General features: G+C 48.1%; 1 protein-coding gene across 1 annotated transcript in view; it reads left to right on the top strand.

Moving 5' to 3' along the window:
• LGMN (legumain) overlaps positions 1 to 21347 on the top strand; it is a 36864-nt gene extending 15517 nt beyond the window's left edge. The window contains 14 exon segments of the mRNA XM_032621925.1: positions 6871 to 6968; positions 8104 to 8185; positions 9468 to 9553; positions 10725 to 10800; positions 11411 to 11473; positions 12569 to 12635; positions 13473 to 13591; positions 13678 to 13767; positions 15515 to 15715; positions 17580 to 17681; positions 17683 to 17739; positions 17741 to 17752; positions 20443 to 20510; positions 20787 to 21347. Coding sequence (XP_032477816.1) covers positions 6871 to 6968; positions 8104 to 8185; positions 9468 to 9553; positions 10725 to 10800; positions 11411 to 11473; positions 12569 to 12635; positions 13473 to 13591; positions 13678 to 13767; positions 15515 to 15715; positions 17580 to 17681; positions 17683 to 17739; positions 17741 to 17752; positions 20443 to 20510; positions 20787 to 20829 — 1164 coding nt within the window. The 3' untranslated portion in view covers positions 20830 to 21347.
• The last annotated feature ends 5811 nt before the right edge of the window (positions 21348 to 27158 follow it).

The following is a 27158-nucleotide window of genomic DNA, read 5'->3' as shown; positions in this document are numbered from 1 at the left end:
AGGACTGACTTGGGGGAATGCAGTTAGCCCAGGAGGGCTGTCCTTGTACAAGCCAGAGGCTGGGCAGGGTCGTGGGGAATGTGGGCCGTGGACTTACACAGACCCCGGGTATAATTCCTGCTCTCCGCTCACCTGCTGTATTAGTTTGAACAAATTACGTAGTCTCGCTCTAAACCTCTGATTCTCCTCTGGAAAATTTGAGGTGGTGGTGAGCTCAGTGAGGCATCCCCGCAAAGCCCAGACCCAGGGCTTAGCCTCTGCAGTGCTCAGAGCACGTGTCGGGAAGTGGTCATATACACGCAGTGGTAATATAGCCTCAAGTGGTAATATCCTCTCACTGAGCAGCCTGTGAGAACCACTTCCCAGCCCCTACCTGGTTTGAAAGTGGACCCCTTGGCAGTGACTAGAACACGCCAAGTATTTAGCCTTTGCTCCAAGCCGGTTATCCTTATTTGGTTACAGTTGGCCTGAGGTAAGGCAGCACAGTCAGTGTCCAGACAGTGGCCTGCACCAGGACATCACGGGATGCATTAGTAAGCCCCGTCCGAACTCCTTACGCAGGCCATGAAACAAGCTGAGTCGGCAGTCTCTGTTCAGTAGTCCAGAGGGCTCTGCCCTTTCTTTAAAGCCTTGCTCAATACCCTCCTCTCACATGGCATCTCGTATGGCTTTTCTGTTTTAAGGGGAAAAAATGCATAGAGATCAGATATGTTCCAGGGAATCCATTCAAGTAACCTTTAACACCATCTCCAAGTCATTTGACTTGGCCTAACCCTACCTTTTATCTCTCTTGGGTACCAGTAAATGCTTGACTCCAACCAAAAACCCTTCTGAATTAAGAAAGTTAGAGGCAACCAAGTAACTCCAAGGACCCAAGAGAGAATCGCCGCTTGGCTCTGAGACCACTGTGTGTGGAGGCAGGGCGTAGGGCATGGTCGGGGGCAGGAGATCTGGGTTGGAAGCCATGAGCCCTTCCTGAGCTTGTCCGCATCTGTGAAATGGGCGTAAAAGCACCTGCCTGTCAAGGTGGTGGTGAGGAGCCAGACAGTGTAGGGGAGCACTGACAGGACAGGCTGAATATATTTTCTAAAATATATGGTCTTATTGAAGCATATTTTACAGAGCATGTATAATCCACCCATTTCAAGTGCTCAAGTCAATGATTTTTTTAGTACAGTTACCAAATTGTGCAAACATCACCATAAACCAGTTTTAGAACATTTGCATCTCCCCAGTAAGATCCCTTGGGCCAATTTCCCTACCTCCAGGCCCAGGCAGCCACTAATACACTTTCTGTCTCTGTAAGTTTGCCCTTTCTCAACATTTCATGCAAGTGGAGCCCTGCAACGTGGTGTTTTGTGTATGGCTTCTCTTAGGGTAATGTTTTTGTGGTTTATCTGTGTTGTAGCATGTATCAGTACTTCATTCCTTTTCTTGCCAAATAGTGTTCCATTGTATGGATAAACCACATTTTTTTCTGTTGACCAGTTGATGGACATTTGGGTTGTGTCCATTTTTTTGTCTATTTGAATCATACTGCCAAGAACATTTGTGTGCAGGTCTTTGTATATACGGACAAATGTTTTTGTTTCTCTCGTGCAGACACCTAAGAGTAGAATTTACTGGGTCATATGGTAAATTTATACTTAACTTTTGAAGAAACTGCTAAACAATTTTCCAAAGTGGCTGCATCATTTTACATTCCCACAAGTAGTAGATGAAGGTTCCTGGTTTATACTCACCAACACTTGTTACTGTCTGTCTGGCTGTGAAGTGGTATCTCATTGTGGTTTTAATTTGCGTTTCCCTAATAACTAATGATCGTGGACATCATCTTTTTATGGGCTTATTAGTATATCTAGTTAAGTGAAATGTTTATTTAAATCTTTTATCTATTTTTGATTGGACTGATTGTTTTATTGAGGTATAAGAGTTCTCTGCGTATTCTAGGTACAAGTCCTCTATCAGATATGTGTTTTGCAGACATTTTCCTCTTACTCTGCTGTTTGTCTTTTCATTTTCTTACTGGTGTTTTTTGAAGCACTCGTTTCTAATCTTGATGACGTCCAGTTTGTCAGTTTTATCCTTTTATAGACCATGCTTTCGGTATCATATCTATGACATATTTGCAGTTATAACTCAAGGTTCCAAAGATTTTCTCCTAGGTTATCTTCTAAAAGTTCTATTATTTTAGCCCTTACATTTAAGTCTACCATCCACTTCGAGTTAATTTTTGTATATGGTGTGAAGTGAGGGTCTAAGTTCATCATTTTGCTTATGGATATCCAAATTGTCCCAGCACCATTTGTTGAAAAGACTCTTCTTCCCCAGTGTAGTTTTGAAAACAGGAAGTGAAAGTCCTCCAACTTTCTTTTTTTTCAATATTTTTTTTCACTATTCTAGGTCTTTTGCAGTTCTGTACAAATTTTAGGATAATCTTGTCAATTTCTGCAGAAATCCCTACTGATCGGTTTTTAAAAATTTTAAGGGTAGTAAGTCTTCTGATCCATGAACATGAGATGTTCCTCTATTTAGAGCTTCTTTAATTTCCCTCAGCACTGTTTTATAATTTTCAGTGTACAGGTCTTGCACTTCTTTTTTTTTTTTTCCTTCGGTACGCGGGCCTCTCACTGTTGTGGCCTCTCCCGCTGCGGAGCACAGGCTCCAGACGCGCAGGCTCAGCAGCCATGGCTCACGGGCCCAGCCGCTCCGCGGCATGTGGGATCTTCCCGGACTGGGGCACGAAACCGTGTCCCCTGCATCGACAGGCGGACTCTCAGCCACTGTGCCACCAGGGAAGCCTCCTTGCACTTCTTTTGTTAAATTTATTCCTAAGTTCTTTTTGGTTTTTGATGAACCTGCCTTTTAATATCTGGCAGGAGAGATAAATGATAGTATGACTTGCACTGCGGTGAGTGGGGGGTATGCCTGCTCACTCCAGTTTCATCATAGGGAAGGTTAAATCTGATATAATATTGGTTTGATTTTTTTTCTTATGAAATAGAAATCAAATGTCTATATACCATGCGTGCAGTTTAAAGATTAATAATAAAATGAACACCCGTGTACCTTGTACCCAACTAAAGCAAAAGAAGATTACTAGTACCTTGTTCCCTGTGTGATCCAATCCCCCTCCCTTCCTGCCAGAGGGCAAGTTCCTGAGTTTTCTTTTGCTTTGCTTTAGACTTTATCATATATGTATTTAACTAAACCACATAATGTTTACTTTAGTCTGTTTTGACCTTTATATAATGTGAACTGTGGTGGGTAGTTTTTTCTATGACTTCTTTTTGTCATTATGTTCCTGAGGTTCATGTATCTTGAGGCATGGGTTGTATTTCATTCAATTTTAGGTAGTCCATTTCTGTGAGCTTCCTGATGCTCCATTATATGAACATAGGGCAGTTTATTTTTCCAGCTATTGATGGTGCTTTGGATTTTTTTTTTTTTTTTTTTTGCGGTACGCTGGCCTCTCACTGTTGTGGCCTCTCCCGTTGCGGAGCACAGGCTCCAGACGCGCAGGCTCAGCAGCCATGGCTTACGGGCCCAGCCGCTCCGCGGCATGTGGGATCCTCCCGGACCGGGGCACAAACCCGTGTCCCCTGCATCGGCAGGCGGACTCTCAACCACTGCGCCACCAGGGAAGCCCTGGATTATTTCTTGATTTTTACTGTTGCAGTGACGCTGTGAGCACTCTCCCATTACACATAGTCTGGGGCAGCGGTCCCCAACCTTTTTGGCACCAGGGACTGGTTTCTTGGAAGACATTTTTCCTGCGGAACTGGGGTGGGGGTGGGGGATGGTTCAGGCGCTAATGCGCGCGATGGGGAGCCATGGGGAGTGGCAGATGAAGCTTCGCTCGCTTGCCGGCCACTCACCTCCTGCTGTGCGGCCCAGCTCCTAACAGGCCGCAGACCAGTAGTGGTCTGCGGCCCTGGGGGTTGGGGACCCCTGGCCTAGGGTATAGCTTGGAGTAGAATTGCTGGGTTGGAGGGTACATGCTTCAGTCTGATCCGATAATGTCAAGATGTTTTCCGGAGCCCAGTGCCAATGACACTATACTTGCACCATCACTGTTTTAGTTTCCTATTGTTGTTGTTACAAATTACTACAAACTTAGTGGTTTGAAACAATACAAATTTATTATGTTACAGCTCGAGGTGAGAAATCTGAAATGCGTCTCACTAGGTTAAATCAAAGTGTCCAAAGGGCTGCTTTCCTTTCTGGTGATTCTTGAAGAGGTCCATTTTCTTACCTTCTCCAGCTTTTAAAGGCTGCCCATATTCCTTGGCTTGTGGCATCTTCCTCCATCTTCAAAGCCAGCAGTGGCAATCCAGTCTTTCTTACATTATATGCCTCTGACACCAACTTGCCTGCTTCCTTCTTCCACAAATAAGGACCCCTGTGATTACATTTGGCCTGCTGGAATAATCCAGGATTAGCAATCTTAAATCCATCTGCTATCTTAATTCCCTTTTGCCATGAAGTGTAACATATTCACAGGTTCTGGGGATTAGGATTTGGACATCTTTGGGGGGCTGTTATTCATCCTACGGCAGTTGGTATTTGAGGGTCCTTGTTATTTTATAGAAATGGGGACTTAAACATTTTAATGTGTGTGTGTGTGTGTGTGTGTAATATTTAGTAGCTTTTTTAAAATCATCTATGTTTAGATTTTCAGCCCCCTACTCTTCCTGGGCCTTTACAGTTTTAATGATTTCTTGATTGTCCCTGTCTGAAACGATATCGCGTTCTGGAGTCAGAATGCCTGGGATCTTTCACTGTGAGCTGTGTGACTTGGACAGGTCACCTCCCCCCACTAAGCTTTGATTCCCTCATCTATGAAATGGGAATAATGATCACATCGAGTTGTTAAGAGAATTAAATGAGATCGTGCATAGAAAGTCTGGGCATAGTGCCTGGCAAATAGAAGAAAGTCAATAAATGTATGCGTTCTCATATTCAGTCATCTGTCCATCTCACAGCTCTTGAACGCCAGGTCTTAAACTCACCCACTCAACATTTCGCAGCTGTATTTTGAGCACCCATTTTTTGCTGTAAGGTCCATTTGTGTGGGGCATCTACAGGCAAAATGCTGAGTTTGGTGGTGGGTGAGCTTTATTTTATCTTTTAATTACTTTTTATTGGAGTATAGTTGCTTTACAATGTTGTGTTTCTGCTGTACAGCAAAGTGAATCAGTTATACATATACATATACATATACCCCCTCTTTTTCAGGTTTCCTTCCCATTTAGGTAACCACAGAGCATTGAGTAGAGTTCCCCGTGCTATATAGGAGGTTCTCATTAGTTATCTATTTTATACATAGTAGTGTATGTATGTCAATCCCAATCTCCCAATTCATCCGACCCCCTCTTCCCCCCTTGGGATCCATTAGTTTGTTCTCTACATCTGTGTCTCTGTTTCTGCTTTGCATATAAATTCACCTGTACCATTTTTCTAGATTCCACATATGAGTGATATTATATGATATTTGTTTTTCTCTTTCTGACTTACTTCACTCTGTATGACAGTCCCTAGGTCCATCCACATTGGGCAAGCTTTATTTTAATTGATGTGCTAAGAGCTGTGTAGAATATGATCTGTGGGGGTCCAGTTCCTAAAGCCCTTTTCCTTAGAGAGGCAAGTAGCTGGGCAAACTGTTTCTTTTATGTTTTGTCCTAGGAAAGACATAATTAAATAAAAGCAGAAAGTTAGGTGACATATTTCCCTTCTGTTCTCAAATGATTTCCATGTCACGGAGTGTAGTATGTGTCATCTGAAAAAGGAAGCAAAGAATGTCTTCACCCTTTTATGGACAAGGATCACATTAGCAAAGTTTTTCTTTTACCCTTAATATGGTCACCCTTGTTGTTATTTATTTTTTTTAATTAATTAATTTAGTTTTGGCTGTGTTGGGTCTTTTTTGGGTCTTCTAACTTATTTTGGGCTGTGTTGCTGCACACGGGCTTTCTCTAGTTGTGGCGAGCAGGGGCTACTCTTCATTGCGGTGCACGGGCTTCTCACTGTGGTGGCTTCTCTTGTTGTGGAGCATGGGCTCTAGGTGCGTGGGCTTCAGTAGTTGTGGCATGCGGGCGTCAGTAGTTGTGGCTCGCTCTGGAGTTCAGGCTCGTAGTTGTGGTGCACGGGCTTAGCTGCTCCGTAGCATATGGGAATCCTCCCGGAGCAGGGCTCGAACCTGTGTCCCCTGCGTTGGCAGGCGGATTCTTCTCCACTGTGCCACCAGGGAAGTCCCAACCCTTGTTATCTTTTTAAACTAAAAAGCACATCCCTCATTTCAATTCCTGAGCTGAACTTTTGAGTTTTCACTCAGTTCTCTGAACAGCAACTATGGCAGTTAAAGTTACTGGAACCAGAAGAATCCTGTGTGATACAGAACTAGCCGCTAAGCTTTTAATCTGCTGGTTCATCATTCTAAGTCATTCTGTTCTTCAGACCTAAATCAGTGCTTTCAGGAGACTTTTCTATGGTGTGGAAAATGAAAATAACTTATTCAGGACTTTCAAAGGCCCTTGTTGCCTGTAGATGTGATGGTGGTGGTGGTGGTGGTGGTGGTGGTGGTGGTGGTGGTGGTGGTGGTGGTGGTGGTGGTGTGTGTGTGTGTGTGTGTGTTTGTAATTCACATATACGCTAACTGCCTGATGAATGAAAGTTTCATGGGGGTGGTGGCTTTTTAAAAATTGAATTGAAAAAGGTAAATGAGTGTGTTTTAAAATAATTTAAATACCTGCCCAGTAGGGAGCGGTTCACAGCACATCTTCCATGAGATGGAACATGTTGCTCATTAGAACACCAAAATTGGCTTCCTTCCGGGAAAAAGCTAACACTTGACAAAACCACTTCTCCCAGGCCGATGCGTGCCACGCCTACCAGATTGTTCACCGAAATGGGATTCCTGATGAGCAGATCATCGTGATGATGTATGATGACATCGCTAACTCTGAAGAGTGAGTAGGGTGTGCTTTGAACTTGATGGTGAGGAACTTCAGGGTATTTTATTTTTATTTTATTTATTTATTTTTTTTTTGCGGTACGCGGGCCTCTCACTGTTGTGGCCTCTCCCATCGCGGAGCGCAGGCTCCGGATGCGCAGGCCCAGCGGCCATGGCTCACGGGCCCAGCCGCTCCGCGGCATGTGGGATCCTCCCGGACCGGGGCACGAACCCGTGTCCCCTGCATCGGCAGGCGGACCTCCAACCACTGCGCCACCAGGGAAGCCCCAGGGCATTTAAAAAAATGCACACAGACCCTCAGGAATCCTTAGATCAGCGGCTTAACATTAGAATATAAACAGACTCCCGGATGAAGTTCCACATGGTGCTGCATCTAGAGCTTTGACCATATCTTGGTGGGACCCAGCAATGGCGGGGACATAGGAAATGGTGGTGAAGGTCCTTCGGCTGGGGCTTTGGAAGGATTTAAAGCATGAGTTCCCTCTCAGCTTGGGGAACTGACTCATCATTGGGTTCTGTGGTGCTTGTTCCTAAGCTCTGAGCGGGGACGCTTCAGAGGCCCTGTACACAGAAGGCTCAATTGTATCTTAGAATACATTAGAACATCTAACCCACTCTAGTCTCCCAGCTCCTTGTATGGGTACTAACCCTAACCCTATCCAGTCTCCCAGCTCCTTGGTTCCCAGACTATGGCCCTGTACTGTGATCACGTTAACAGCTCATAATCCATCCTGAGCTTTAACGCCTAAGCTCTTGTATTAAAGCCTTGTTTTCTGTTCTGTCTTTTTCTGAAAGTAGTTTTGCTCTGAGAGGTCTCTTGATGACATCTTGCCCCCAAGATGCAATCTGGTGTCCAGCAGGAAGCCAGGCACCCAGGGGCCTGGGTCCCTGTCCTCGGTTTGCAGAGCTCAGTCCTTCGCTGCCCCTGCCAGGAACTCAGGAGTTGTGGGACGCCGAGACCCCCAGCTGCTAAAATCACTAACATGTTGGTGACCTCAGAGGCAATGAGGAACGTCTGTGACAACCACGGTCGTTTAGTATTTTAAAGCGTAACAGGGGCGTATTCACGAAGACATAGATTTCAGAGATACGTCAAATTGTGTGCTTCACTCGTGTCCTTTGATTTTCAGCAATCCCACCCCAGGAATTGTGATCAACAGGCCCAACGGCTCAGACGTGTACGAGGGGGTTCTAAAGGACTACACGGGCGAGGTGAGGCGCGTCACGGGGTCGGAGCCAGCGGGGTCTGCTGCTTCATTTCAGGGATGATTTTTCCCTCTTTCTTGTACTTCTGGGATCAGAACCTCGTTAGACTGATTTCTGGTTAATGTTTCGTGTTTGTATTAAGATTTGTGCTTGAGGTGTAATTTCTGAGAATTTTGAAAGAAAGCAGAGGGGAAAAGACGTTAGTTGTAGTCTACTGATCCTTAGTTTCTAATCTTGTTGTACTTTAAGCCTCATAATAGATTTCCTTCCATAATACCTGATTTTCTTAGGGTATTGCCAGTGATCTGATTATAGATTATCCGTGCCCTTTGCTGAAAATCAGTTTTCTCAGCATCAGCCCTAGTACAATATGTATATATCTCTCTCTCTATATCTCTCTATATCTATCTATATATCTATATCTATATCTATATATATCTCTAAATTTTGTAAGATAGTTTTTCATTAATTATTATAGTATATGACTTCCAGAACATTACATGCTTCCCAGTCGATTGAGGCTGTATACATTGACACGTTTTTAAAAACACCATTATGACTTCAGCCTCATGGATTTCAGAGTCTCTTTTTCGTAATGTCAGAGGGATCAAAACTAATATTCCTTGTGACAGAGAAAGTCTGAAGTTTAGCAGTTCTTTCAGTTTTATTTTTCTCTTTTAAATTCAAGAACATTTAAATCAGACACATCATACGTGTCGTATAGATGATTCCATTTTTATAAAATTGTTCCTATATAGTTATATAGGGAAACATTTGGAATTTAGGTGGTGGGATTTTTGATGGTTTTTTTTTCCTTGTGCTTTTCTGTATTACATTTTTTTAACGATTGCATATCCATTTTACAAAATCCCCTTTAAGGACGTTGAGTGTCCTTGGGAACTGGCCTTTTAGGAGGCAAACTGGTTGCAAAGGTCGGCGCTGATGTTTCTGTCGCCTGCTTTGCTGTCTCTCTGAGGCAGTGTGCTCTTCTCTGCTCTTTGCCCCTGCCTACCGACATCTTTGGGTTTCTCCACATGAACTTTATAGCGATCAAGAAGGAATGGCAGGCTTGCTGAGTTGGCATCAGCCAAAGACAAGATGATACTTGAGACGAGGTCATGCACATGCCTAGGAAACACTGGATCTTTCTTGGTTGCAAAGTGTTTGCCCTTAAACCTTAAGCCTTGGAGGTATGTGGACGGTGGCCTGGGCCCTCTGCGACAGACTCAGCAAACGCACTGATTTGGAGTGACAGCTGCATCTGATTTCAACTCCCCATTCTTTGTAGGATGTCACCCCGCAAAACTTCCTTGCTGTGTTGAGAGGTGATGCAAAGGCAGTGAAGGGCAAAGGATCTGGAAAGGTCTTGAAGAGGTAATGTCTGTTTTATGGCTGTCACACTTTTCTGAATGACGTGGTACTCCAGAACTGAGAATTCAAACAGGCCTTGCCCTTTGTTCCCGGACTATTTACCTGTGAGAGATGGCAGCGTGGGGACCTTTGCCCTGACAGGCTGCACAGACCTGGTGGCTTCTTTTGGCAGCCCATTTCTGTAACGAATTAACCCTGTGATCCAGGGTCCCAGGTTAGTCTTAGTGAAATGTTCCCCATCACTTAAACCTGCTGTGTTTGTTGTCTGGATCCTGGTGCTGGTCGGTTCCACTACCAGGGGAACACGCCAAGATAGGCGTGAGGCTCTGTGGCCAATCAGGTTGTAGGGCCCCTGCCCCGCCTCCTGCCGACCCTGTGCTCTGATGGCGGGTCAGCCCAGTGGGAGGAGGACATTTGTAAGTTCAGAGCAAACCTCTGTGTGGGAGAAAACTCATCCCATTGCTTGCCCTGTTGGCTGTGGGTTAGAGATGTCTTGTTTAGCATCTCTTTATTCAGCATTTTGACGTGATGTCAGGGGCCTTAGGAGCATGACTTCAGACAGTCTCAGGTACTTGGCAAATGGTGCTGTTTCCCTTATGCCCGAGGGGAGGCCTGGGCACAAGTAGCTTGTGTGAGTTAGAGCAGAGACGGACATCTGCGCGGGATGAACCAGATTGCCTCCGAGTGAGTTACTGCGTCTCTGCAACCTTGAAGCAGGGCCCTCTGAGTGGAAGCCTGGTGAGGGGGCGCAGGTGGGCGTCCCAGGCCGTGTGCAGGCCGAGGGGCCCGGAGGGGCAGTCGGAGCTGCAGGACCGTGCTTGGCGGTGTGTCCTGGCTCCCTTACTCATTTCGGAGAGATCTGGTGGCACAGCGTGGCCGCCCGGGATGAGGCCCTGTTGCCAGAGGCCTTGCTGTCCAGATCACCCTGGGCTGTCTGCCGAGCACCCTCCCGGCCGTGATTGAGACCCTCCAGGCTCTGGGACGCGCCTCGTGGTTCAGAACAGCACCCAGCGGGAACAGAGGGAACAGGCTGGACGGCGGGCTCCTGGGCGCCTCCTCCCACCTGGCTGGGAGACTGTAACCTCAGACCTCTCCTGAGTTTTTTGATTGGGGTGGCATTTCAGCCCAAATGGTCCACTTGGACCCTCATGCTCGTGTGCGTGTCTCTTGGCAGTGGCCCCCGGGACCACGTGTTCGTTTACTTCACTGATCACGGAGCCACTGGAATACTGGTGTTTCCTAATGACGATGTGAGTTTTTCTTAATGTTTTAAAGACAAGCTGGGGGGAACTCTGGCGGTCCAGTGGTTAGGACTCCACACTGTCGCTACCGAGGGCCCGGGTTCAATTCCTGGTCGGGGGACCCACAAGCCATGTGGTACGGCCAAAAAAAAAAATCAAGCTGGGAGAATGGGAAACAAAACCTCAGTGTTGGCAGGCCGCCTGTGACGTGTGTCTCTGACATCCTACAGTGTAGGTTCGTATGTGGCCGCTGAGGGTGAGGTCACATTTCGCAGCTTGCAATCTATCCAGAGGCACCTCTTCCGGCAGGTTTTCCCTGCGTGTCTCCTGACATCACAGCATGAGTCGCTGTCCCTGAACTTGGGTGCAGTCATAGAACACAGTCCCCGAATGCTCCGGACAAAGTGATGAGGAAGCACATCTGCTTCCCCTTTTTATTATGTGATTAAAGCCCTCGATGATGTTCTGGGGTAATGCTGTTCACCACGATTATTTAGAAATCTCTCAGGATTTCTAAATAAGAATTTATAAAGCATCATTAAGACTTGATTAGTGGGTTATCCGGCAAATGGTTTCTCTTGATGTGTTTGGTCTGAAAGTCCATATTCTTACCTTTCAGCTTCACGTCAAGGACCTGAATGAGACCATCCATTACATGCACAAACACAAGAAGTACCAAAAGGTAATGTCAGTGCTTGGGGTGGCCTTGGGGGAGGAATGTGAGGGATGCAGTGGAAGCAAGCCCATGGTTCTTCGACAGGCCTCCTAACTCTGGATTGGCTGTTTTTTGGAAAGGGTGTCCTTTCAATCAGTCTTGACCTCTGGTCTCCCAGGATTAACTTTTTGTGATTCTACAGCTTCAGCTGTTAGATCAGAATCACTGGCGATCTTGTTAAAGTACAGTGTGGGCCCCAGCCCCAGAATTTGGCTCAGTTGTTCTGGGGAGAGGCCTGCGGGTTTGCCTTTCTGAGTTTTCAGGTGATACTGATGCTCCTGGACTAGGGACCACACTTTGAGGACTACTGTTTCTAGGGCTGTCACCAATCTGGGGCAGCTGGGGAGGAAAATACCACCTTCTTATTTTCCCTTTGGTCCTCTCTGGCCACCCCCCCCTTTTTTTTTTTTGCGGTACGCGGGCCTCTCACTGCTGTGGCCTCTCCCGTTGCAGAGCAAAGGCTCCGGACGTGCAGGCTCAGCGGCCATGGCTCACGGGCCCAGCCGCTCCGCGGCATGTGGGATCTTCCCGGACTGGGGCATGAACCCGTGTCCCCTGCATCGGCAGGCGGACTCTCAACCACTGCGCCACCAGGGAAGCCCTCTCTGGCCCCTTTTGCACCCTGTGTGGAACCTGTGTAGCTCAGGCGTGTATGTGTTAGTAACGTGTTTTGCTCTTGGACACTGCTCCCTGCGTTGGATGGCAGATCAGTTTTCCTTAGCATCACCTATGGCTCCACATTTTTCTGCATTATTTCAGCTAATAGGTCATTTTATTCTATTAGCCATGCATAAATTTGGGTCCTTCTGGTTTGTATGACAACAGCTTCTGTAGCCTCTGCTTCTTACAGCAGAGATGCCTCCCAAAAGCAAAAGTGAAAGACTCTTAAGAAACACGTCACCCCAATAAAGATGTTAAAAAAAAAAAAAATCTATTTCACCCTTCCAAAAAAAAAAAAAAAAATCAAAGAAACATGTCCAGAGAGTGCGCAAAGTCAAAGTAGCATTTGCGAGAGGCCTGTGCCTGGGCAGGGTGAGTTCACCTGTCTCGTTCACCTCCCAGATGGTGTTCTACATTGAAGCCTGCGAGTCTGGGTCCATGATGAGCCACCTGCCCCCCAACATCGATGGTAGGTGGTGGGAACACTGGCCTCTGAGCTGGGCTGGGTGAGCACCTTGCGACATGGTGCAATTGGACATTCTCTGAATCTGCCCATGGGAAGAACCAAGTGTCTTACGTAAGCCAGGCCTAGGCCAGCCTAGTGCTTGGAAGTAGGGGGATACCTGTGGGCAGCTCTGAGCTGCTTCTTCTCCTGGAGGATTAGTGGTCAGGGGATGAAGGGATGGAAGCTCTGGATGTGAACTCTGTAGTGCTCTGCCGGGTTCTAGTAGGGCTACTTAAGACCAAGATCACAGTCTTTGGACCGACCTCTGTCCTTTGAGATGTGTTGCTTGCTGGCTCTCTGATCTTGGGCAGGTGACTTACCCTCTTGGACCCTCAGATTTACTCATCTGTAAAATGGGGATAAAGATAGTGTCTGTTAGGAGAGTTACGTTTTAAGCGATGACATCTGTCCAGCATAGTTCTGAGCCCATGGTAGCTAGGTAGTAAATGGTAGGTATTTCATATGTTCAGTCCATCTAAGCGTTTCTTTAATAAATGTTCACTTTCTGTGGAAATGAAATGAGGTCCATATCCTTCAAGATTCCAGAGCTACTCAAATCTGTTAGCACTGTCTAACAGTGTCTATCAGCTGGCTTCTCTTTTTCCACATTTAGTTTTAGATGAGTTACTGAAACTCAGTGATCAGGGCTGGATACAAGGAGGTCTCCCTGCCCTCCCTGAGCTGATCATAGGTGACCTGCTTTGATTGCACTAGGAAAGGAGGAGGAACTCAAGCCTCAAGCGGAATCCACAGACAGCCGAGAATAAAACACGACTGAAATGTGTCTTTAATTCCTCGTAGTTTATGCAACTACTGCTGCCAACCCCAGGGAGTCGTCCTATGCGTGTTACTACGATGAGGCGAGGTCCACGTTCCTGGGGGACTGGTATAGTGTCAACTGGATGGAAGACTCGGACGTGGTGAGCCATCTGGGGGCCGGCTGCTTAGCTGAGGCTTAGCTGTCAGCTGTGATCATCAAAGGATTCGACTGTTTTCATTTTCGCAGGAGGATCTGACCAGAGAGACCCTCCACAAGCAGTACCAGCTGGTGAAGTCCCACACCAACACCAGCCACGTCATGCAGTATGGAAACAAGGTGAGGACGGGAGCCTCGCACTTCTGATGATGCCTCAAGTCTCAGGCTGACTCACCGGGGACGTTTCCCTCTCGGTGAAGAGAAACAGGATCCATCCGGGTGAGGAACGGCTGAGGCAGGGCTGGCTGTGCCTCTCATGGCCGCTCCATCCTGGAGATCCCGCCTGTGCTTTGGAATCAGACTTAGGTTCAAACTCACAAAGTTGTGAGACTTTGGGCAACCTACCTGACCTCTCTGAAACCTCTGTGTTTCCTCCTTGGTCAAAGCCCTAGCGCACAAGGTGATAAGGAGCAAAAACGAGGGGGTCCACCACGTGCACAAAGCACACAGTGAGAGGTCCTGTGAGTTCTGTGGCTTTGCCCTGTAGAACCCCACACCCTGAATCCTCTGGGGTCCAGCCTTCCTGCAGTTGCAGGATGTTATCTTGACCCTTTGGCTATAAATTCGAGACTTTTACCGCCCCTACCCCCCACCCCCACCCCCCCCCCCCAGCTATGTTCAGAAGGGACCTAGGTGGTAAAATAGGTCAGTCCATCAGGGCTGTCCAGACAGAGGTCATAGCAGGTGGCTGCTGAAGGCTTGGGCCTTGGGTGCCACCCCTGGGGCTAGCCCTCGGGATGTGTGCAGGGCTTCCAGTAGTCTGTACGACCAGACATCATCCCCCAGGTGGCCTGCCACCAGCTGAGAGCTCACCAGCTGAGTTCTGTTCCTTTGATGTGAGCACTGGCCTTCTAGAAGACCTTGTGAGCAGTCAGTCCAGCTATTTCCTTCAGCGCTTCTCTGGCAGAGTGTCGATTGGAGGGCCCGGGAGCCAGCAGGGCAGTCACAGGCCACAAGAAGTGCACTCAGGAGGCCGTGGGCTTGGCCAGGCTTTTGAGGGGGGGGTAGTGGGGAGGTAGAGCAGCGAGGAGGCCAGGGAAAGGTAATTCAGAGGGGGCTGGGTCAAAGGTGGCGCTGCCCCAGCTTTGTCGGGGGATTGGAGGGGGGGGAGGGTACCGGCAACAACTCTTCTGCCCTGAGCTTTCTGTTCTCTTTACAATTTCCTCAGCATTAGCCACGCCTGCTCTTGGTTGAGGAGGTATGAAGGATTCTTTTCTAAGCGTTATGTTTCTATATACGTGTGCGTATATTTTATTTTTTGTTTTAGAACTGTTTTTAGATTAGCGTCGCTTGGTTTAGGAACATGACTGCTTGTAGCATTTCTTTCCCTCTGAATCGGGCTCCAGTCTGCAGTGACCCCTGCAGGCAAACACAGCCAGGCAGTCGGGCCCGTTTGTTAGGCCCTGATGCCAGGTCGGCCCCGCCCCTCGGTGGCTTTAGCTCTGCCCATCTCAGTGGACCCAGACCTCAGCTCTGACCTGGACAGGTGCTCTGCACCTTCCTTCTGCTGGTCACTAGGGGCAGGCGGGTGAGCGTGGAGGGGTGAGCACAACCCAGGGTCACCCCTGGCTGAAACGACTCTGGTGCGAGCGTGGCGGAACTGGGTAGCGGTTCTGCAGAGGATGCCAGGCAGCTTCGAAGTTCATCATCGGTGGATTTCAGGTGGTCAAATGCGTTGCCTCGCCCACTGCTGAGGACCAAGCGCGTGCTTTCAGGCTGCGATTGTGACCCTTCAGTGGTCCTGAAACCACGTGCGGGGAGCTGTGGACTCCAGGACCCAAGGGACGTTTGGCACATCTGCCCCTCCCACTCAAACTGACTCTCTCTCTCTCTCTCTCTCCCTCTCCCTCTCCCCATCCCTCCCCAGTCCATCTCTGCCATGAAGTTGATGCAGTTTCAGGGTCTGAAACACAAAGCTAGTTCTCCCATCTCCCTGCCCCCAGTCAAACACCTTGACCTCACTCCAAGCCCCGAGGTGCCCCTCACCATCATGAAAAGGAAACTGATGGGCACCAATGATCTGCACGAGGCCAGGCGTCTTGTCAAGAAGATCGACGGGCAGCTGGAGGTAAGTGGTGGCGAAGCTGCGGCTCCCAGCCTTGCCGGGCAGCGTGTGCGAGTCCTGTCTCTGCCTCCTGACCATAAATCCGTGTTGGTGGGAGCCGAGTGACAGAGCTCTGGGGTCACCCTCCTGCCACACTGCGGGTACATGGGAAAGGAGACCAGGCCTTGTACTCGCTGTAAAATGGACATGAGTGAGCAGGGCAGTGGCCAGCTTCATTCTTCATCAGTAAACTGGCCTTGACCTCTTTGGAAGCAGGAAGCAAAGAGAGGGAGCCTGTTTCCTGCCAAGAAGCCACGGCATATGGGCATATGGGTGTTTCCTCTTTTACACCTAGTTGCTTACAAGACATTTTTATTTTGCTGCTTGGTGAGTTAGTAGCTAAGCATATTTAAAAACAAAAATCCAGTCCACAAAAAATTTCTGCTGCCTTAGGAAATCACAGTCACGGCCCCCAAATTCTTTCCTAAAATGCTTGAGCAATCTTTTACGATGACTGGCTTTGTTTTTCAGCAGCTCATCAGTTTGTTTGCAACTGGCCGAATTTCTTTTCAAATTCTAGCTGTGTGGCTAGAACCACCAGGCGTGTACTCACGAGATGCTGGGCGAAGAGACTGTCCGTTCAACAAGGCCAGCTGTGTAGACTCTATCCCCTCATCAGCACAGCACAGGGATTGATGTGCTGGGATACAGCCTGAATTTTCTAGGAAAGAAAAAAAAAAAAATCTGTGTGATCTGTCTTAAAGTCATATATCTCATAATCCTGACAGCTGGCAATCCTACACGTGGTACATTAACCAGGATGGGGGGTTTTGTGGTAGTTGTTGGTACCACAGTGTAATACAACAGTTCTCATATTTCTTTGCTCTCGGACCTCTTTACGCTCTTAAAATTATTGATCCCAAAGAGCTTTCGTTGGTGTGGGTTATATCAATATTTACTGCGTTAGAAATGAACACTGAGATTTTTAAAATAGTAACTCACTTAGAAATAGTAATAAACCCATTTTGTGTTAATATATTTTTTATGAAAAAGAATTACTTTCTAAAATAAAAACAATTTGGGTGAGAAGAGTGGCATCACTACACTTTTGCAGATCTGTTTTCTGCCTGGCGTTGTGGAAGACAGCTGGGGCATCGTACCTGCGTCTGTATTCACTGTCGGGCTCTTTTGTTCTGGTTGAAATGTATAAAGAAAATGTAACCTTACACAGATACATAGTTGGGAAAGGGAGGACATTATGGAGCCCCCAAGAAGCCTGGGGGGACCCCCGTGGTCCTGGACCACATGTTGAGACCCGCTGGTCTGGCGCACAGTGGGCAGGGAGCATTCGGGCATGAATGGAACAAACCCTGGCTGGGGAGCGGGAGGGTCAGGGGACTCGATTGAAAGTTTTGGTTGACATGGAAGCAGCTTTCTCCTTAATGATGCTGGTTTTCATTATCTGGGAAGAAAATGATGTCCACCCTTTGCATCCTTCCTGTCTAAGCCTCTGATGGTCTCCACAATGGACAAAGGTGCCTGTGAACACGTAGCACCGCTTACGGGACAACGGTCTGCTTTGGGGCACACTTTCTACATGCCCTCCCGCACCCCCCACTTCCTTAGCCTGGGCCATACCTGCTCTTCAGGTATTCAGATTAAATGCTTCCATCATGACCGAAGATCCCTAAAAGGCAAGGTATTCTGAAGGGCTCTAGCTGTAACAGAAGCCTTACGTGTGCGCCTTTGGCCGCAGAAAGCATCTGTTGGCATCTCTTTCAACTTGCTGGGGTGGAGGCTCTATGAAAGAAGCATCTAACTGGTCCAGGGGTTCCAGGAGAGACTACGTTAAGTAAGATACATTTGGAAAAGATGTGTTTCTTCACAGGCCAGAAATGTCATTGAGAAGTCAGTGCGGAAGATGGTCGCCTTGATCTCAGGGTCCGATGCCGAGGTAGATAGGCTCCTGTCCCAGAGAGCCCCGCTCACGGCGCCACGACTGCTACCAGGCAGCCGTGTCGCACTTCCGCACGCACTGCTTCAACTGGCCACAACCCCACGGTAAGTCCGGACCCTGGGGCTGCCGGCCTCTGCATCCTGCCTTCCGTGGGCCAACTTAGCTTGGCCTTCCTCTGCATCTTAAACCCCAAACCTGAGTTAGTACTGTCCACGGGAGTCACATCAGGTGCATTGCCTTGTAGAAGGTTCCATCTTGTAGAAGAAGCAACAGGCCTCGTTCAGGGGCCTTTGGTGGGGGATGCGAGAAGGAGAAAAGTCATCCAAAATCACTGACCCTAAATCTTGGCCCCAGACACTCTGAACTGTCCCAGTGGCTGGGAGAGCTTACCAGTCATAGACCATTCAACTGCCATTTCCATTGGCCTTTGAAGGGGACTTCCTTCCTTCACACTGTACTGTCCCTGCCAAACCCCACCCCTCCCGCCCTGCCCCTCACACCAGCCACGCAGGTTTCTCCCTTCTGGGTCTGTTCCGACCTCTTCCCCAGATTTGTTGTTGAAGCAGGCCCTGGCCCACGGAGGAGAAGAAAGGACCTAGTTTCTGCTGCAAGATTGTCGAATGTCAGGGTTGGAAGGTACCTAAAAAGCCTCCTTTCTGGCCAGTACTTAAATGATGCTTGGCTCCTTATAGGGAAGGGTTTAGCAAACTGTGGCCCGCAGGCCCATTCCTGCCCACAGCCTGTTGGGTTTTTCCCCCCCCACAGTCTGTTTTTATAAATAAAGTTTTATCAAAACACAGCCACCCTCAGTCACATAGCTTTCACCCTTTAGCAGAGTTGAGTAGTTCACGCAGCCTACAAAGCCTCAAATATTTATTGTCTCGCCCTTGACAGAAAAGTTTGCCAAGTCCTGCTTTAGACCCATGCTCTTTGATAACAGTAGTCACTAGCCTCACGTGGCTCCTTAAACTTGAATTTAAATTGGTTAGGGATTGACATATACACACTACAATATAGAGAATAGGTAACTAAAAGAACCTACTAAATAGCACAGGGAACGCTACTCAATACTCTGTAATGACCTATATGGGAGAAGAATCTGAAAAAGAGTGGATCTATGTGTATGTGTAACTGACTCACTTTGCTGTACGGCAGAAACTAGCACAACGTTATAAAGCAACTCTACTCCAGTAGAAAAAAACTAATTTAAAATAAAGAAATAAATGGGTTAAAATGAAACCAAACGTAAAAGTCAGTTCCTTAGCTGCAGTAGCTACATTTCCCGTGTTCAGGAGCCACGTGTGGTGAGGCATCTCAATTGAGAACGTTATAGAACATTTTCATTGTTGCAGAAAGTCCTCTCTGGGCTGTGCCGTGCAGACCATGGTCATCCTCAGGTACTTCTGAGGATGGAGTGCTGGGCACTTGGGAGATAGCTCTCCATTATTAAGAGGCTCTTAATTTTTCATTTATTTAACAAAGCATTCTCTTTGTTTAATGACTTTTTAAAATTCCTGTTTATTTAACAAATACTTAATCCTCTGGTGTTACATTTTTTGCCTGCTGGAATCACAGAAAGTGAATCTCTCCTTTCTTCCTCTTGTGAGTTCTCAGGTTCCCTTGAAGTGTTTTTCAAGGTAAACACCCCCAGTTATTTCCATCTTAGTTGCTATCTGTTTGGCAATCACTTACCATCTGTCTCCCTCACCACTGTGTCCCAGACTAAAAGCCAGGCTGCCAGGTGGAGGTCCGGGCTAACAGAGGGGAGCAGGGCCAGGGGGTTCTCGTCCAGGAGTCCTTACCTGGGCTTGAGGGTGCTGCCAATCCCCTGCACATGTGCATTTTTTTTTACATCTTATTGGAGTATAATTGGTTTACAATGGTGTGTTAGTTTCTGCTTTATAACAAAGTGAATCAGTTATACATATACATATGTTCCCATATCTCTTCCCTCTTGCGTCTCCCTCCCTCCCACCCTCCCTATTTCACCCCTCCAGGTGGTCACAAAGCACCGAGCTGATCTCCCTGTGCTATGCGGCTGCTTCCCACTAGCTAGTTATCTTACGTTTGGTAGTGTATATATGTCCATGCCACTCTCTCACTTTGTCACAGCTTACCCTTCCCCCTCCCTACATCCTCAAGTCCACTCTCTAGTAGGTCTGTGTCTTTATTCCTGTCTTACTCCTAGGTTCTTCATGACATTTTTTCCCTTAAATTCCAGATATATGTGTTAGCATACGGTATTTGTCTTTCTCTTTCTGACTGACTTCACTCCGTATGACAGACTCTAGGTCCATCCACCTCATTACAAATAGCTCAATTTCGTTCCTTTTTATGGCTGAGTAATATTCCATTGTATATATGTGCCACATCTTCTTTATCCATTCATCCGATGATGGGCACTTAGGTGGTTTCCATCTCCTGGCTATTGTAAATAGAGCTGCAATGAACATTGTGGTACATGACTCTTGCATTTTTCTTACGAGATGGTCCATAAGTCTCACCAGATAATCTAAAGGTGGGAGGGGACCCCTGACTCAGTAAAGGTGAAGAACCGTTGGTGTAAATCTTTTTCTTTTTTATGGCTGCACCAGGCGGCTTGTGGGATCTCAGCTCCCCAACCAGGTATCGAATCTGGGCCCTCAGCAGTGAAAGTGTGCAGTCCTAACCACTGGACTGCCAGGGAATTCTCAGGAAACACTGGTCTAGATGCTCTACCTGTTCCCATGTTAGGAGCTGATCGTGTTATAAAATGATGATGTTTGATCGTGCTTTTTGGTTTGTTTTCCTCCAGTACGAGTATGCTTTGAGACATTTGTACGTGTTGGTCAACCTTTGTGAAAACCCTTATCCGATTGACAGGTAACCCTGCACCTGGCATTTAAAGGGTCAGTGTCCTTCTGAAAGCAGAAGGGCACATGTAGCACTGCTGTCCTCTTCTGTACCTGGGCACTTTGCTTCTGCCAGCTTCTGCTGGCTTCTACCTCTCACTGTGGACGAATTCCAAATAGATGCATCCCCAGGGTTGCTGGGTTGGTGGGTCTGTCATACATGTTCCGTGGTGGGTTCTGTTCGTCTTCATTTCTTCAGAGTTGACCAACTTCGGGTTCAACAACTTCTTCTTCCCGTTTCTTACAGAATAAAATTGTCCATGAACAAGGTATGCCTTGGTTACTACTGAAATGCTGTCGACGCTTTTTTGAACGTGAACACGTCCCTTAGAATGTGTGCTGATCAGAGACAGAAGAGCTGGGGCCAGAGGGAGGCTCCCCCCGCGGCTGCAGGCCCTCCCGGGGATGTGATCAGGCCACGCGGGGCCGCACTCCAGGCCTCCCCCAGGATGGCTTGCTCACCTTTACCTACTTCCCCAGCTCCTACAGGTCCTGTGTGATCCTCTGAAAACCCACAGATTTGGGAGGCTAAATCTCTGCACTGAGAAAGGTGCATTTGCTTTTAAGAGGGTTTTTTTTGCCCATGGCTTTTACGGAGCGACACGTTCACTGGGGCTTCTGCAGCCAGTGAAACGGTCTTCGAGGAATTTGAAGTCAGAACCTCTTAAGTCTTTACGGTGATTTTATGGAAGAGCGACATAAACCCCAAATGGAAAACTATTTTTAGAAAACAGTATAATTTTTGATTGCTTTTGTATTTTATTTGTCAATGATGGACAAGTCTGAAAAATAAAGATTTATAACTGAATCCGTGTATTAATTTCAGGTCCCCGACTTTGTAGTCTGTGCTCCTGGCCCCTCCTGGTGGGGTCCGCTCCCCATCTGTGTCTTCCAGCCTCCCCTCGCCCGCACCGCCACCTGCCTCTTTGTTCTCCCTGCTCCCCCGACGGCCTGGACTCTTCAGCCTCCTGTGCCTTGTGCCCTGGGGTGCCTTTCCCTCCATCTGACCCATCCTCAAGGTGTAGCTGAAAGTGCCCTGTCTTCCTCAGCTTCCTTCTCTCCCACACACAAAAGTCCCCTCTCCTCTGTCCGCCGGCATTTGCGTTTTCCTTGGGGATTTTCCAGCACTTGTAGGCGTGCCCTTACACCACACCTGGGGGCTGGGAGGTTATCTAAGCTCCTCCGAGGGCACAGGCTGCCTGCCTTGTCTTTGTTTCCCTTGGCCCTGTGTCCCACACGGGGTGGTACTCACCGTGGGTTTGTGAAAGACATTCAAAAGTAGCACTGACTCCATGCAGTGGAATATTATGTGGCCACGTAAAGGATGAAGCACTGCTACAGCTCCAGCATGTAGCCAAGGGAAAGAAGCCAGTCACACGAGACCCCGTATTATACGATTCGACTTGTATCTAATGTCCAGAATAAGCAAATCTATAGAAACAGAAAGTGGATGAGTGATGCTGGGAACCAGTGAGAGAGGGAAATGGGGAAATAGTGACTGCTAATGGGCATGAGGATTCTTTTGGGGCTGATGAAAATGTTCGGAGACCCATCACGATGATGGTTGTAAAAGCTCTGAATGTACTAAATAAAACCCAGTGACTTGTACACATCAAATGGAATTATGTGGTTTGCTAATTATGTTTCAGTAACGTTCTTTTTAAAAATAAGCCATATACCTAGGTGACTGTTAAAATAGAGAGCAAAGGAACACTAAAAACCACGACACTTGTGACCACCTGTCTTTATGTAGTGAAACCTGTCTTATTTAGCAGTGGTTGACGCCTTTAAAGTTTGGAGGTATGGACTGGAAGTTGAGATACTGGCAAAGAGGGTTATTTATATCTGTGACAGATTCAAGGGTCATACTTTTGTTTCTAATGGGCCCATTTATTTTATTTTTTTAGCGGTATGCGGGCCTCTCACTGTCGTGGCCTTTCCCGTTGCGGAGCACAGGCTCCGGACGCGCAGGCTCAGCGGCCATGGCTCACGGGCCCCAGCCGCTCCACGGCATGTGGGATCCTCCCGGACCGGGGCACGAACCCGTGTCCCCTGTATCGGCAGGCGGACTCTCAACCACTGCGCCACCAGTGAAGCCTAATGGGCCCATTTTTAATCAGTTTATGCTTTCTCCATGAGGTTGTCCTAATACATCCAATCACGTGACCAGGATAAAGCACTCATTGTCCTACAGATTTGGGGGAGCTTTAGGGATTTAAGTAACAAGTACAAGAAGCGTAAGGTGTGTGAACATGTATCACTACAGCTCAAGAATGGGCAGCCCTGGGGGCCGGCTGATGTTCAACGAAATGCAAATACTGACAAGTAGAATATTTAAAAGGAGTCCTCTTAAAAGGCCTCAATGTTCAGGGTGGTAAAAGTTCTGTTCTATTTTCTAGAACTGTTAACTACTTTGTGACCCTGCTTCTCTCTTATTATTTGTCCTCTCGGTAAAAAGAAAAATATGCTTAACTATTTAACAAGTGCAGTAACTTGAATGTTCATGGTTCTAAAGGTTAAAAGCAGCTTGTTCATTTCTCAAATAAATGACAGTTTCATAAGTAAGTCACACTGCCTCTTCTTTCTCCTCATGTGGTTCATAGGCCCCCAGCAGACATGGCTCTCCATCCCTCGTATTAAGCCGTTTTCTGTTAGATTTTCTGATAAGGGTGACCTTTCTATGTGTATCACAACTAGGACCAGCATTTTTTCCCTAGTTTATATCCAAAATGTACAGACAGTGTTCTGTCATAAGAGGTACATAGTAACAGAAACTTTTGGAGTAAAACGTGGCCAACGCTTCTCTTCCCCAGAAATCCCAAATGTCAGTTTGTATTCATCATTAGAATGTGCCCTTTCTACATATTTACAAACCTATATACAAATAATACTTTTTTGCCTTTTTATTATAAAATAAAAACAGATATAGAAAACCATACAAAACAAGGTGTAATGCTTAGTGAATTGTAAGATGAACATCCTTGTGACTACCACCCAAGAAATAGAACTTTACCAGATGTATTAGTCAAGATTCTCCTGAAATAGAACCAGCTGGATGTGTATACATACCTAGAGAGAATTATCTGAAGGAATCAACTCACATGATTGTGGAGACCTGGTAAGTTCCAAAATTGCAAGCTGGAGACCCAGGGGAGGAGTTGCAGCCCAGGCCAAAGGCCACCTGCTAGCAGAATCCCTTCATGCTCAGGGAAGGTCAGTCCTTGCTCTCCTAAGGCCTTCAGCTGATTGGATGGGGCCCACCCACATTGTGGAGGGTCATCTGCTTTGCTCAGAGTCTACTCATTTAATATGTTAACATCATTCAGAAAGTCCACAACATTCAGAATAATATTTGACTAAATAAGCACCGTGGCCTAGTCAAACGGACACATAGAATCAACGATCACACCAGCCACCCTGGAAGCCCGTGCCTGTGCTCCATCCCAGTCACAGAACACCCCAGCCACCCCCCCACAAAGAGTAACCACTCTCCCGGTGTTCTTTGTGGTTTTATCACAAGTGTGTATCCCTAGACACTCGTCTTAGCCTTCATTCTGCAGGTTTCCTCATCCTTTTTCTTCCTTCCGATTTCCGTTGAAGAGTCCAGGCCGTGCATCGGTAGAGTTTCTCAGTCTGGACTTTGCTGATTGCATATTCAAGCTGCTCTTCAGCATGTTTTTCTGACGCCCAGCTCTCTTATGGATCGGCAGCAGGATCCGGAGGACTTACACGTGTCTAATGGGTTTCAATCCATTGTGCTTCTGTACTGAAGCTCAAATTGTTCATTTTCGGCTGATGGAATCTTAAAGGTGGGCTCCCAAGCCCTTTTGACGTGACCCTAGGAAATCTCCATAGCTTCCTTCGTATCTGGTGTATCAAGATGATTCATTCTACATGTCCTGTCCCAAAGCTGAGATCAGCTGTTTCTCCAGGAAAAGCTCGTTTCTTTTCATGAGACATAGTCTTTCAAGGCAACAGTCGGACTGCTAGGAGTGCTCACTGCTCCTGCCTCCAGGCTAGCCCCCTCCAGTTCTGCTCTACGTGGGTGGAGAATTTCCAGACTCCCTGTGCTTCCAGACAGGGCTCTTCAAGGGCCTGGCCAGCTGCCCCTCATCCGCACCTTCCTCTACTCTTTGCTTCAGGCTTTATGTACAAGCGATCTGGAAATGACTGGTGACCCTGCATACAGCACACTCCTATTTCATTTTTCTGTGATTTTTCACTTTCTCTCACCTTCCTTGTCAGAAACTGTCAAGAGCCAGAGATTTTACCCCACTTGCACGTTAACAAGGTCACCTGCCACAGTTTCACAGGTGCTGGCAGGAGACTCCTGGGACCGTGACAAGGGACTTCATTACCCCTGGCAACCAGGCGCACGTGCTTCATATTGGCTTCGACCCCTCTTGCCTGCCGAGTGCCCTGAGGGGGATGCGGAGGTGGGGCCTGGTAGAAGCTATGCACACAGTGGGTCTGGATCAGGCTGAGGAGGAAGGGCTGTGAGCAGACCTGTCCCACTTTTACCCTGCGGGGAGACACTCTCTTCCAAAGTGAGAGACATTATTTTATCATCTTGGTCAAGAAAAAAAAAAAATCTGCCCTCTTCCCAGAAGGGAGAAATTCTCTTTATCCTCCAAGGGTAGTCAAATACTCTTAAGAAGATGGGCTTGGGCTTCCCTGGTGGCGCAGTGGTTAAGAATCCGCCTGCCAATGCAGGGGACACGGGTTCGAGCCCTGGTCCGGGAAGACCCCATATGCCGCAGAGCAACTAAGCCCGTGTGCCACAACTACTGAGCCTGTGTGCCACAACTACAGAGCCCGTGCGCCTAGAGCCCTTGCTCCACAACAAGAGAAGCCACTGCGATGAAAAGTCCGCGCACCACAACGAAGAATAGCCCCCGCTCACCGCAACTAGAGAAAAAGCCCATGTGCAGCAACAGAGACCCAATGCAGCCAAAAATAAATAAATAAATAAATTTTAAAAATTAAAAAAAAAAAAGAAAGAAAGAAGATAGTCTGGAATAAAAGCTGTCACGAGTCTTCACCAGACATGCAAGAGATCCATGGAGAATTCCAGCCATCTTCAGGGGTTCTTCAATTCCCTTCTGCTTTTGGCCAACCCTTTGTTCTTCAAGACTGAGCTCAGGCAGCCCTGTCTGTAGGGAAGCCCTCTGCTCCCTCCAGGCGGGTTACATGCCCTCCCCTCCCTCAGGACCCCATCACATCCCATGCTGACTGTTGTCACCACACTGCTCACATTAAACAGAAAATGTGTGCGTGGCTCGGTAGCCCCCAGGCTTGAGTTCACCTGGACTCCCCATAGACCATTTAATGCCATCATATGGAAAAGGTGTCCCTTTCTCTGGGTGGACACAGTGCTGTGCCAGGGTGACAAGTGGAGCCCAGACTGGATTTCAACCCCACTTGTCCCCTCAGCCATGTAGCCTTGGCCGTGAACAACTTCCCTGCCCTCATGTGCTAGCTCTGAATTTACTTCCCTTTTCTGAAAGATCTAAGGCTTCGCTTGCCCCAACCCGGGAGCTTGTCTGATCCCTGCGACAAGCCTGGGAGATCAGGGCATAAGCATTCTTAAGAAGGGGGACACTGAGGCACAAAGACGTTGAGCATCTTGCCGAGGGCTCGCAGCTGGCCTGGAGCCCAGGTCTCCTGACTACGAGTGGAGGTTCTTCCCACCTGCCAGCTGAGCAGTTTCTCCGACTCTGAAGCCAGATTTCAGAGTTCCCTTTTGGTCGAGGGCTGCGTCAGCAGCAAAGAGGTTTCCTGGAGGGCATTCCTGGGAAACCGCTGTCTTCCAGCAAACAGCTGACAGCTAGGGAAGAGGAAGAGCCGCAGCCACTGTGAATCAGCGCTTTTCTCCTGAAGCCCTGCCCCACATGACCTTCCTGCCCCAGCTGCTCCCCTGCTTCCCCGCCCCAGATGACCCTGCAGAGCAGGAGGTGGCCAGTTCCTGGATTCCGGCCGGCTGAGAGCGCACACAGCGACCGCATCGGCGACCGCATGTGCAGACGGGTGCCATGCCTTCCAGAATCAGCCTCAGCCGCCAAGTGGGGATGACAGGCTGGTCTGTGGCTGGGGGAGGGAGGCGTCTCCACTGCACCCAGAGGACCCTCCCCTCCTCCCTCTGTCCCTCCTCCCACTCAGGGCCTCTGCTCTTCTCTGCCCACCTCCCTTGCAGACCCGTCCCTTGTCCCCCAGCAGAAACTTGCTCATACTAGGGAGACCCGGATTCAACACATTAAGGTGTTGTGAGGCCACCGTGGGCCAAGTGTCTGCAGGGGCAGTTTGCACTTCTCACGACGGGCAGGGCTTTGCACCCAGCTGTCGCTGGTAGGCCCTGGGGACGGAAGAGCCGCAGGGCCTGGGCATGCCCTGGTCTCTGCAGAAGCCCTCGTAGCTTCTCCCAGCACCGCTGGCTCCATTCTCAGCCTCAGGGACTGGAGGGGGCCAGTAAAAGTGGAGGGAAGGAGGGAGCCAGCCGGCCAAGGGGAGAGGGGACAAACGCTGGGAGGACACACAGCCGAGCCCCTGTCCTACGTCCCAGCCTGTGGCCCCGTCACCCTTGGACACAATGACCCCCTGTTCAGGGCCTGTGGAGAAACCA

Source organism: Phocoena sinus, chromosome 2, assembly GCF_008692025.1.
Source record: "Phocoena sinus isolate mPhoSin1 chromosome 2, mPhoSin1.pri, whole genome shotgun sequence".
NCBI classification, from domain to species: Eukaryota; Metazoa; Chordata; class Mammalia; order Artiodactyla; family Phocoenidae; genus Phocoena; species Phocoena sinus.
This window is presented reverse-complemented; position numbering and strand designations above follow the sequence as displayed.